At 27.7% G+C, this 13,527-nt stretch overlaps 2 protein-coding genes across 2 annotated transcripts in view; one reads left to right on the forward strand and one right to left on the reverse strand.

Annotated features, from left to right (window-relative positions):
- The window catches only part of LOC108779141 (scavenger receptor class B member 1), a 27,820-nt gene extending 24,263 nt beyond the window's left edge, over positions 1 to 3,557 (forward strand). Inside the window, exons 4-8 of the mRNA XM_018546514.1 lie at positions 354 to 554; positions 946 to 1,170; positions 1,760 to 1,922; positions 2,684 to 2,928; positions 3,261 to 3,557. Coding sequence (XP_018402016.1) covers positions 354 to 554; positions 946 to 1,170; positions 1,760 to 1,922; positions 2,684 to 2,928; positions 3,261 to 3,557 — 1,131 coding nt within the window. The remainder of the gene's footprint in view (positions 1 to 353; positions 555 to 945; positions 1,171 to 1,759; positions 1,923 to 2,683; positions 2,929 to 3,260) is intronic.
- Positions 3,558 to 7,053: 3,496 nt separating this feature from the next.
- LOC108778980 (ATP-dependent DNA helicase Q5) lies at positions 7,054 to 12,841 on the reverse strand. The gene is made up of 14 exons (XM_018546313.1): positions 12,621 to 12,841; positions 12,362 to 12,486; positions 11,527 to 11,691; positions 11,156 to 11,332; positions 10,898 to 11,077; positions 10,698 to 10,803; positions 10,513 to 10,624; positions 10,210 to 10,437; positions 9,858 to 10,049; positions 9,629 to 9,749; positions 8,837 to 8,926; positions 8,571 to 8,756; positions 7,224 to 8,328; positions 7,054 to 7,131 (listed from the first exon to the last, which is right to left on the reverse strand). Exons 1-14 carry the CDS (start codon positions 12,706 to 12,708, stop codon positions 7,082 to 7,084), a joined length of 2,925 nt encoding a protein of 974 aa, XP_018401815.1. The 5' UTR covers positions 12,709 to 12,841; the 3' UTR covers positions 7,054 to 7,081.
- Between the last annotated feature and the right edge of the window lie 686 nt (positions 12,842 to 13,527).

The raw sequence follows: 13,527 nt of genomic DNA on the forward strand, positions 1-13,527 counted from the left end.
ATATATATATATATACGCATAAGACAACAAACAATTTTTTTTTCGTAATACCATTTTATTATACATTTTAAAGTTGCCACTAAAATCACACAAAAGTTATATTTTTCACTTCGTTAATGAGATGATGAGAAAAGAAAAAAAAATAATAAGTGGAGTCAACAACTTGATCTTATGTCAATGCATGCGAGCAATGAGTACACAAAATATCGTGCAATTGTATGTATAATCTCAATCTCAGCTTATTGTAATGAAATTATTTTAATGGAGCAGAATATTTACTTCATTAAAATAATATAGTTTACATTATATTTTTGTCCAATTATACATTTTGCAATGTTTTTCTATAATTGCAGAGCATCACGAACGTCATGAAAGATGCTTCATACTTATCCAGGTGGGGCCTTAACATGCTGATCCGTCGGACAAACACTAAGCCCATTGTTCCAATGACCGCACATGAATTCATGTTTGGTTACCAATCGACTCTCGTCACTCTTGGAAATCATTTAATGCCCTCCTGGATTAAGTTTGATAAGTTGGGATTAATCGATAGGGTAAGCAACAACTTCTGAACTTTTGCACTGATCTAATATATGACATAGGTATATCAGGAGACGCAGTAGTGTCTCCCCGGCCATGTTCAATTGATTATATATAAGTAATATTTGTTCTAATAATTTATTTTTTCTAAGTTAACTAGAGTAGTTTTTTCTTGAAATAATCGAAAAATTTTTAATTACATGCATTTTTGTTACAAATATGTAAAACTCGAATAAAAGCACATTCATTTATAACAATCGAATAAATACTTGTTTTCAAATTTTGTGTATTTTGTTAACGCAGACGTTTTCTATTTTAATTTTTTAATAATGCTCTAACAATGAAATTCGATCTAGAATGCAAGCCTTGTGATAATAAAAATCTTGCGTTTGCTATGTTTCGCAGATGTATGACTTTGACGGCGATTTTGAGACGATTTACACGGGAGAGACAGATATCCGAACGACAGGCTTGATCGATAAATATAATGGAGACACGAACTTACCGCAATGGACTGGTAAATGCGCGAATGTGCAAGGCGCGAGCGACGGTGTTAAATTTCCGAGCTACATCGAACCTAACGACACACTCCTCTTCTTTCGCAAGAGTCTCTGCCGAAGTGAACGCTTGGTAATTTTGATCATTGCAATCACATCACAACAAAATGATTAAACAGTTCAACTAAGAATCTTCTGCCAAGTCATGTGATTCGCGTGTAATGTTATTTCTTCTATTATTGACTTTCTTCCCTTATAAAGAATCCTCATAAATTATTCTTATGTAATTGACGGATCTATCCCTCGAACGCAACTCGGCAATCTTTCCATAAGAAAGACTCGTCTTTTTATGTCTTTTCTTATTTCTGCACTTTAATTTATAATGTTAAGAATTGTTTTTTCACAGCTGTGATCTTTAAATTAAAAATCTGTTAAAATATTAAACTTAAACTTAAACTTATTTTTTTTATTAAATGTTTGGAAGCTATTTAAAAATTTATCTCAATATTTTTATTGTCAGAAATAACCTTTATTATCAAAAACTGGTTTTATTTATAGTATATAATATAAATTTTGTATTTGTCCCTATATAAAAAATTTATATATTATTATAATAATAAAATCTTTAAAATGTAAATTATAGTATCTTATTTCAAAATATGGAAAAATTAAAACATTTCTTTTTATAAGAATATTTCTTTATAATAATATTTCTTCCAAAGGTACGAGTTGGAGAAAAGGTGTTACAAGGTTTAGACACATATCAATACACGTTTATGGAGAACGAATTAGATAACGGAGCAGTGAATCCAGAAAATAAATGCTTCTGTCGCAAAGGATTCTGTCTAAAGCCTGGTTTAATCGATGTAACAGATTGTTATTACGGTAAGAAAGAGATATCAGTATGCCAGTTAATTTCAATAAATTATTCTTTAATATAATAGATGTTCCAAATTGAAGTTGGATTAAACTTCTCTCTTTAATGTGTGAATAAATTATTATACTTAATGCACATTTGATGCATATTTAATGCATATTTAATTGATTAGTACATATCGTTAACGACATCTTTATCTCTTATTATGTAACTTATTTAGTGCCTCAGTCATTTCACTGTCAAGTATCTGTTATAAGAGATAGACTTGTAAGAGAATGGAATTTCGCGCGCGCGCGATATGCATCATAAAATGCTTATATGCTATTTGCCACATTTGCAGTACTTATCTCTATTGAAGTGTTATGAGATTCCGATTGCTTTGGTCATGTTGCAATAAAAATCAACAAATTTCAATTCAGGACGCGAGTGAAGGAAAAAAAAGCAGTCGCATCTAAGCGACACCGCTATATCATTAAAAATAATTTATACGTTTAGAACTATTTGCTTCGATAAGCAAATTCGGAAAGTTCTTTAACGCATCTTTGTTGATGAAACGTGACAAACGCGTTCATGATAATAAAATTATGTCACGATTCATTTGCTACATCATAAAATAAGTAAGCTGTTTGCACTTCGAGCGACACGAAATATCTTAGAAGAATCAAGAACGACGATGTTTTACGTTTCGTGTAATCCGATAATTTACAGGCAGATTCTCGTATTCAAATTAGATCTGTATAAAACAATAAGATTTTTCTTATTTTTACAGGATTTCCAATCGCCTTGTCGTATCCGCATTTTTATAAGAGCGATCCATCTTTACTAGAAGCCGTCGAAGGATTAGAACCCAAAAAGGAACTACATGAATCTTATTTCTACATTCAACCAAAGTCTGGGATACCCATGAATTTGGCATCCCGATTTCAAATTAACATGGTACTACAGAATATCGGACACATGGCTATGGTGGAAAAATTCCCCCATATGACAATTCCATTACTGTGGTTTGAAATTGTAAGTATAGAAAAAAATATCGATGCAAAATTTAATTGATTTAATTTAATAATTATACTATTTAATTGATTTAGTTTAATGTTTCACTAAAATTGTCTTCTAAAAGTCAAAATAATAACTTTAATTACTTCCGTATCAATTAATTATGGGTGCAGTTCTAGTCCTACAAATACTTTGAAGTATTTGATTGACCAATTAAAGAATTCTCAAAGCCTTTGCAGCATCAATAGTGGACTATGTATATTGATTTGTATCATCAACGATTTCTTTTTCATTTCGCGAAATTATATTGAATGTGTAAAAAGTAATAAAATATATTCTTTTCTTCTCAGGGAATGTACAAACTACCGTTAGACATGAACATCCGTTTTTGGTTTTACCTGAACTTCTTGCCGATCATGACGGAAGTATCGATGTATTTGTTGTTTCTTTCTGGAGCGGTGTTGCTTGTCTGGTGCATTATGAGGATACTGTCTCATCATACGAAAAAATCATCATCGGAATGGCTGGAACTGGAAAGAAAGCGACGAAAGGTACAGACGGATAAGCAAATTGATCCGAAGGTGAAAGACATAGACGTGTACAGCACGCTTTTGACTCCCGGCGATCCGAATCTGACGATGGTGTAATTATAGGAATAATGATTGAGCTATAATGAGAAGGGACAATACATTATTTCTTCAATAGCTTTCAGGTCATTATCCTTATTAGTTGTTGGTGAAACAATGTGCAAATAGAGTAAAGTATATTATTTTACTATATTTATATACTATCATACTTTATATATTATTAGATGCCCGCATACATGGTGATGTCAGGGTATCTGAAATCACATCATTTGATGTGTCTATAGTTTCTAATTAAATTAATTCATATAAATACTTCTATTTTTATAGTTTTGATATATCTAATTGTTAATAATTAATAGAAGATATTTTTCGAAATTCGTATCTGATCATTTTCCAGTATTTCATATTTTCAATAATCATTAACCATTTTTATCAAAATTGTTTCTTTTATAGTCCATAATTTAAGAGCATAAATTTAATATAGAAATACACAATTTTAATAGCAATGTTATTTGTCTATCTACATTTTAATATTAAACAAACTATTGTCTTGCTTATATAACATAGCTTATACAATATTAATCATATTGAACGACATAAATTATCTACATCGTTGTTAAAGAAATTTTACTTGTTACAGGAATTCTTAGAAAATTTAATTTTTCCTTTTTAAAGAAATTCTTTAAAAAATTTGATTTTGCATTTTTAATGAGAGAATAATACATCTTATTTGTATCAAAATATTTAAATTCGTCGATTATATATATATATATTTATTATACTATATATTTCAAAAAATCATATAACGCATTACAGTTATAAGATTTCATAAAATAAAGAGAAAAAAGAGAAAGAGACATATGACGTTGCTATTACATCGAAACTATTTCCTTATTGTAAGCTGATTGTTATCGTTCCAGTCATGCAATCGGATAGAATCACTTAATTTTAATCGCATAGTCAGAATCAAGCAATATTCATTTTTTCCATTTATCTTTCACTCTTTACTTTTCTGTATTTATTTTTCTAAATAAAAAACGAATAAAATTTTTGAAGAATTAGTTTTAAAAAAGAATAATCTGCGTAAATATTTCTAAAAAAAAATTTTGGAATTTTCTGATAAGAATTATAAAATTACAACATAAGGATACTGCATATATTCATACCAATGGTGCTTTATTATTTCTAAGTAAACTTTAATTGCTGTAAGTAAATAACATGACATGCTGCTAGTAATCATGTCTGTGATTGTTTCATTTTGCTCTCATATTTTGTAACAGTATTTTCTGAAATATGATATAATATACAGAGGAATTCTATAGATATCTATAGATATCTATTTACAGCGAGCGAGAGAGAGAGAGAGAGAGAGAGAGAGAGAGAGAGAGAGAGAGAGAGAGAGAGAGAGAGAGAAATATTATATCGATATAGGAATATATTGATACATTATTCGCCATGCTCAAATTTAAACAATTAATAAATTAACAATCGCTCAATTATTATATAATGTATATTTAGAATTAGAGAGATAATTTAATAAATTTTCAACAACGTTAAAAAACGGCAAAGTGAAGACAATTGTATTAAAAAGAATCAAAGCAAATTTAACAATGTTAACTATTTAGACGAAAATGATTAAATTCGATAATTACTTTTTAAATGCGTATGTATTGTAGAATAACCATATACAAATTAGTCTATTTAATGTTACCACTTGGAATTAACTTTTTTAATTTATTTAACTTTTTTAATTTTGTACTTTTTTCTCTTATTGTAGAAAAAAAGCATTGACTAAAAACTTGCCATTTATCAAATAAGTCGATAAAATTTTGAAATAGAAATATTCCAAGTAGTAGTATTAAGAGATCTCTGTACATCTAGAGATCTCAGATAAGGTCTATGTCACACCATGGACTACATCATGGATTTCTCTTCACATAAGCAACAATCCATGATTGTCAATAACGCAACACACGTGGAGAGGACTAAGCAAATTTGAATTAGTACATTATTCAACTTTACATCTTTTTTTATATAAATTATCTTATACAGGATGGGATATTTAAAGTATTACAAGCTATTATCCCAAAAAATATGCATCAAAAAATATGCTCAGACGAAAGTTGTATCATTTCAAAAAGGACAAATAAACTTTATAAAACTAATTCTTTTTAAAATCGGTTTTTCAAAGGTCACATGGACGTCGCCAACACTCTTTTAAATAAAATAAATTGTTTTACATAATATGAATCCCCTAACTATTCTGCGTACAAAAGTATTAAAGTAGAAATATCGGAAAATTAATAATAAGTTTATGAGATATGTTACTTTATTCTGACACATTTTGACATAAAATATAAAATATCTCTTGATCTATTTTTTGGAAAAGTATGCTTTAATATGCACACAATAATGAGATAAATCAGGTAATGCGAAGAAAAAAAAACAGTTGCTTTTCAAAAATAATAGTAGTTACATAGCTTATACATACACTTTAAACACCCTATTCTATATATTATTTCTAATAATTTGTGGACCGAATAATATGAAAATTAATGCGCCAAAATTTTAATTTGTCGCTTAAAATCAGAGTGAGAATAATTGTTATCTGTTTCTATAGTGTGACATAATGAGTTTGTAGTTATATAGTGATATAGTAATACTTAATGTAACCCGCATTGCAATTTTTTACTTCATTGTAAATATGTAAATAATTTATGAATTATTAAATATGTAATGTAAATTGACAATGACAGGTTGCATCTACTGAAAATTTCGCACATGTTTAATACTAGAAACGAAATGAAAAAAAAAACAGATAAAATCGTATATATCTTTATTGTTTGTAAAAAGAAACAAATTTGTTATACATTTATTTTTTATAAGAAACAAGAAAATTAGACACCATAAAGGAGCAAAAGTTATATTTAGTGTAGATCATAAGGGAGAAACAAGTCTTTTTTAATATGTATATGTATAAATCATAAATATAAGTATAACAATATTTACGAGAAAGTTCTTCTCTGAAAAATATCTTGCCTTATTTATTATAAATATATTATAGAAAAATAAATATAATATAATTAAGAATGTGCTCTCACAATTACATGTTTAATAAAATACTTAGAAATAAGTCTAAATTTTGTAATATTATTTGCGGGTACGACAAATTTCTGAGAAAACGTCTTTTTTAGATTTATGAAATATGATATAAATTAAATAAAAAAAAATCCATCAGATGTGTAATAATTAAGCAAATAAAAAAAATATATATATATATATAGATATTATACAAAATTTGTTTCTCTTCCAAAAATATCCTTTGCATTTTATGAATAAATAATATTAAAATAAGTCATAATCAAAAAAATCACATGTTTCAACAAAAACTGCTAAGAGTTGGTTTTGTTTAATTCTATGAATACATACAATCATACATAATAAAAAATATAATACAATATGAAGTGTCGTAAATATATATAGAAAAAATTATTTATAATTAAATATATTGATTATAAGTAGTATATTACTCTTATCACTTACTCAGCAGATAGTAGGAGCACGTAAACGTGAAATAAACACATTTAAGACTGACTCATAAAATTTACAACAAAATCGTGTATTCCTTCTTTATCTAAAATCAAAAATATCATTTATAAATTACAAACGTTCTAAAATGTAAAACATTCTATAAAATTATATTATAAATTTTTAAGCTTTTCGTACCAAATATTTTCTTATGCAGCATATCATAATGCATTTCTCTGCAAGTTTTCGTAAATGTCGCCCTATCCGGAAGTCGTTCTGACGGATAGTATTTCATTAGATATGATTTTAAAATTTCTGCCGTTTTAAATTGTGTAGCTTTGTCTGCAGGTACTTTTGGTCTGTTACTACTACTATTTTTGTGAAGTTTTGAACGAGACAAATGTGTAATTTTCTCCTTCCTTTTTAATTCTACATCAGTTTTTATTTCAAAATGCTTTCCTGTGTTATCTTGTGTCGTTCTCGATGAATTATTATTTGTAGTATTAATATTAATAATTGTACCTGTACTTTTTCTAATCATTTTCATGATTTTGTCATCTAAAATCCTTTTATCGGATATATAATCATTAGTTTTATCGACATAATCATCATGTACAATTCTTTTTTTTTTAGGAGATTTTATGTCACCCTCGTGACTTTCAACGTATTCATAGCCTCTTTTATTTTTACTTTCATTCTTAATTTCACTTTTAATTTTAATAGAATTAACAATATTATCTATTTTCAATTCTGTTTCAGAAGAAACATTTTTTCTTTCTTCCGTAGTCTTCTTCTTTGATGATTGTGCTAAAATCTGCTCGTAAACTGTTTTAGGTGTTCTTTTAACAGTCTTATCTGTCTTGCTCCTATGAACTTTTGATTTAGAAGAACTTATACTAGAATTAATTATATTGCCCTCGTGAATTTCTCGCGCACAAACAAAACCTGACATTTGCATGTGTAATTTATCGTTTCTGGGTGTACTCCTTTGTGCATTATTATTAGTAAATAATTCTAAAGATTGAGCATTTCTATCCTTGTTCAAAATAGATACTCGTAATCTTTCTTCATTTATAATCTCTGATGCAGTTTTAAAAGTAGAAGGAAAAGTCTCTTTATGACTGCTCGACAAATAAGTATTTTCGGTAAATTCTATTTTGACTGTATCTGTCATTTGTTCATTATGGGGTATATCAATATTGTTAGAATTGTCAAATTCAGAGTTACGAAATTCAGTCGCATTATAGCCACTTATTATTTCATACACAGTATTATTATTAGTACATTTTCGTACCGACGAAATCTGTATAAGTAAAACAAAACAAAAAATATTCATATTTTAAATAATAATAAGGAATATGTTATTAATTTCAATCATAGTTCTACGTACAAAAGTTTAGTATATAATTAATTAGTCTAAAACAATTTATATATTTATTCAAGTTTTTTTCTTGGTATTACCTATATATGAAGACTTAAAAAATAATTATAAAAGATATTTATAAAAAATAATATATAAAAATATTTATAGAAAATATTACATACCAATTTAGACATATCAAATTTGTACTTATTTGGTACTTTGGAACTAGAAAATATTTTATATTCTATACTATTGACCATATCATGCATATTTTTCTCTTCAAACTGTTCTTCGCTAATTTCTGTATGCAAATTTTGATAATTTTCAAGTAACGCTGTTTTCAATTCATTGTAAAAGTGTTCTCGTATCTTAAAATAAAGAAAAAAATAAGAATTATGTAAAAGTACAACTAATATTTCATATAAAAAGAAAATGCATGATATCTTACTTGAACAGTTAAACCTTTTATTTTTTTGTCTGTACTACTTGCTGCACGAACATGCGCCACTTTTGCATCCTTAATGTTCTGTCGTCTCACCTACGGAAAATAAATAAAAAGATAGAAACAACTGTATTTAAAAAAAATTCTGCAAGTATAAAACAATATAGATATAATAAGGACAAAGAGCTAGTAATGTAAAAACAGTTTTAATTCAAATAATCATAATATATAAATTACACAACAAACATACGTTTCGACTCCGATCGGGTAATTTTCAATGTTACAAAAATTAATACAAAATTATTAAATTTCCATGTTACAAAAATTAATAAGAATCATTAAAATCTGAGTTAAAATAATTATGAAATTCAGTAGACATCTTAATGTGTGTGATAAATTAGTTCGCATTCTTCATTTTATGTTTCTGGTCAATAAAGTTAAAAGGTAGCAAAAAAGTGACATTTTAGTAGACAAAAGGAGATAAATACTTATTAAATACAAGTTAACAATATCTATGAATATAAAATGTACCTTGTCAAATATATGAATAAAATGCTGAGCGTCCGTTAATCAAAACACGAAAAAAATTAATATCACACATCGTAGCAGGGCATAAAATTATTGTTAAAATTTAAATTAATTTGCAGGACTAAACATCTGATTTGAGTGATGTCAGATAACGTAATGTTTGTTTTTGTAATTTTTATATTATGATTATTTGAATTAAAACCATTTTTACATTACTGACTCTTTGCCCTTATTATATCTATATTGTTAAAAAAAATTATTCAGATTTACTTCGTCCTCTTTAGCTGTACCACGTCGAAGTGCAAATTGCTCCACAATAAGTTCTTTTCTTTCTCGTTTTTCAACTGCCATTATACTCTCCCTTGATTCTTGTGATTCATTGAATGTATCCCTATCGTTATTATATAATTATAAATTATGAACACTTTAGAGCCATCATTTTATAATCGAAAATATGTTTGTTGCGGATATAAATTGTTTAAACAATTTTTGTACATACATTTCATCATCATTGTAGTCCATTTGTATTATACTGCCTACATTACTTCGGAATTTGTTAGATCTAGTCTGACACATCTCAAATTGAGCAATTCTTGCTTGTACTTCGTCCTTGTTTTTACAAACGTCGCATCTATTTTTACAAAGAGGTGGAGAATCCCCGAAATATTTAGAGAATACTGCGTGTCGACATCTATAAACAATAGCATGCAAATATCAATATTTATAATATATTTAAAATACCAAGTAATCCTTGAAACAACCAAAATATCTCAAATCGTATTTTATTTATATATTCAATTTTTAATTATTATAATTAAATTCTTAAGAACACACACAAATAAAGATCATACTTTGCTTCTAAAGAGTACGCAATACTTTTCTCAAAATTCTGCCATTTAATTTTCACAAGGTCAGAGTTCTTATGGGTGATTTCCTCTTTGATAAGAAATGAAATAGGTCCATATTCTTCGTTACTAAAATAAATCCTGCAGAACGCCGGCTTCCCATCTCTGCCTGCCCTTCCTGATTCTTGATAATATGCTGCAATATTCTGAGGTACTGTCCAATGAACTACAAATCTAAACGTATTCATATAATAAACAAATTATTTTTCTTAACATGTAATACTGCTTTTTCGAAAATGATAGAATTACCTAACCGATCCCTTATCGACACCCATTCCGAAACTACATGTTGCCGCGATAACAGGTACTTCACCTGCCGTCCACTTATTTTGTACTTCATTACGTTCCTGAGTTTTTAAGCCTATTCAAGTATTATAATAAATAATATTATATGTTTACGAGTTTGTGTATTAACATGCTATATAATCACATACTTCCATGATATGCAAGCGTAGAAATACCCGCAAGAGTTAATTTATGCGCAACAATTTCAGTTGCTTCCTTTTTTCTACAATAAATGATACCACAATTTCTTTTATGCTAAAAATACAAAGAGGACCTATAATATTAATCTGTATAATTAATACGACGGACTATTGTTACACTCCTGTAACAATAGTAGAATTTAACTTACCATAGGAATAGAATTATCTGAGGGGCCAAGTGTATCTAAAATAAAGTTCTTTAGATGTATAAATGGTTTATCTAATGTTTCTTGAAACCATACATCATAATATAAATTAGCACGAAATACTGGTTGGGAAAATATTGCTGCATTTTTCATATGCAAGCTTTGGAGAATATCGTCCTTTACCTGCAACGATATTCAATAATGTTATTCTAATGTAATAACCGTCAAACATAAATATTAATATTTTCTTAGATGATTTGCCTGTTTTGAAGCAGTTGCTGTTAATGCAATCATAGGTATCTTGGAACACAATTTTTTAAAAGTTCCTAGTTGTCTGTAAGTTGGTCTAAAATCATGACCCCATTCACTTAAGCAATGAGCTTCGTCAATAACGAAATATGAGAGTGTTTTCTTCTTTTGCATTTTAGTTATGGTTTCCTACAAATTAAATGTAAATAATGAAAAAGATTAAAAAATCAAGATGAAAATGTTGAAATATTATCAACTAGCTTTTGAAATGATTTAAAATTATTCCTTATCTTACATATGTGCATGCATGCACAAACATGATAAAATATAAAATAATAGAAATAGGTATTCCTTTCAATACAAGAGATAAAACAAAAAAATACCTGAAAATGATGTTGCGCTCCCATTTCAGGAGTAACATATAATAATTTTATCTTTGGCGCATCTGACAGTAAATCTATCATAATGGCGTTTCTCTCTTTGCTAGAAGTAGTAGAATTCAAAGAGCAGGCATTTATTTTCTTACTCACCAAACAGTCAATTTGATTCTGAAAAATTATATCAATATTCAAGTATCTGTCTTCATTCAAATATATATTCAATCAATATTAAGTATTAATATTAATAATATAAGTATTATACCTTCTGGAGTAGATATAAAAATCTGTTACATAATTGCTGTTGCTGGATTTGTATAAATCTTATTAAATTTATATTAATTAAAAGGTATTAATTAATTTTTAAAGTAATCAAAATGACAAAGCAGAATGAATATTAACAATAACTATATTTTAATAAAAATAATCCAAATTTGTACAAATGTAAAGAAATTGGCTTGATATTTTTTACAAAGAGATTTATAATTGAATGGATCTAGTAAACCCATCATCAGCTCTAGAGGAATATAATTAAATAAATTTGTAACTTATTTAATTAAAAGATACTTAATTTAAAGAAATAAAAATGACAAGAAAAAAATGGATAATAAATACATTTTAATAAAAATAATTTAAATTTTGCAGATGTAAAGAAAACTGAATTGACATTCTTGACAGAAATATTTATAATTGAATGGGTTCAATAGATCCATCGTCAGCTCCAGAATGTAAAAGAAAAAGTATTATTAACACTTCTCTTCTTCTATGTTTAGATTTTCGTTTTTATATAAGAAAGACATGTATATAAAAGAAATACAAATTAATGATGTACAAAAAATACCTTCATCAAAGCTAAGAGCGGTGAAAAGACAATTGCAACTTTTTGCTCTTTTATTATCGCTGGTAATTGAAAACAGAGAGACTTCCCAGAGCCCGTAGGCATGCATACAAATACATCTTGCTTTCCTAAAATCGTCAACGTTTTATAAACAGGCTTTTACGAAATATTTCATCATAAAAGAAAAAAAAAAGAAAAATGCGAGGAAAATATCACAGCTACTAAGAGAGATAATAAAAAAGAATCAACGTTTCACAGAAACCTTTGTAAATAGCAGTAGTGGCCTGCCTCTGAATGTCATTTTTGAAATCCTCATAACCGAACTTCGACTTTAAGACACTTAGCAACATTCTTCCTTGTCACTCACTTCGACCCTTTTCAACAACGAAAATTAAAGATGGACTTCACAACGTTATACGTTGTTTCTGATCAATCTGATTGTATTCGATAAACACGAATATTTTTGTCAAGATCACGCGCCACATGGATACGGAATTACGGATCAACTGATCAGGCAAATCAAGTACTACTCAAAGTCAGATTAGGTTAGCTTATATGTTAAGTTGGGTTTGAAAAATAATCTGTCTACTGTGGCGCCTCAATGTGCACAAAGCTAGAGACACTAAAAAAGAGTCCGGAGTTCTGGACATTTTGTAAAAGTTTTCATTGGCTTTGAACTATAATAGCGGAACCAATCATCAATGCTATTATATCTCCACTTCAAGTACAACGAATGCGGTAAAATTTAGATTTGAGATAAATACGGTAATTGTGAATTGTGACAATAAAATTCATGTTTGCGGTAAACCAGATGTTTTCCTAAAAAAAAAAAAGTAAAATTTAAATTCCTAAAGAAAACGTATTAGAACGAATAAATTTGTGTTAAATTTTCGAATCCGAGTTATCCATGAAAAAGGTATTGAATTTTATAGCACTATCCTGACCTTTATATCTAGGAGAATAACTTACACCGAAATTAAAATTAATCTATACTAGTAAAAATAAATATAAGGCTCGATTACACAATTCGTGGTATATATTTAACCAAGACCAAGACTCACAATTCACTATAACAATAATCTATCATAATTTTCTAAAGTAAAAATAAATTTTATATTCACAAAAAGTATTAAAATTTGTGTTTGTAATGCTATTACATATATATATAT

This window comes from Cyphomyrmex costatus, unplaced genomic scaffold, assembly GCF_001594065.2.
Source record: "Cyphomyrmex costatus isolate MS0001 unplaced genomic scaffold, Ccosl1.0 scaffold120, whole genome shotgun sequence".
Lineage (NCBI taxonomy): Eukaryota > Metazoa > Arthropoda > Insecta > Hymenoptera > Formicidae > Cyphomyrmex > Cyphomyrmex costatus.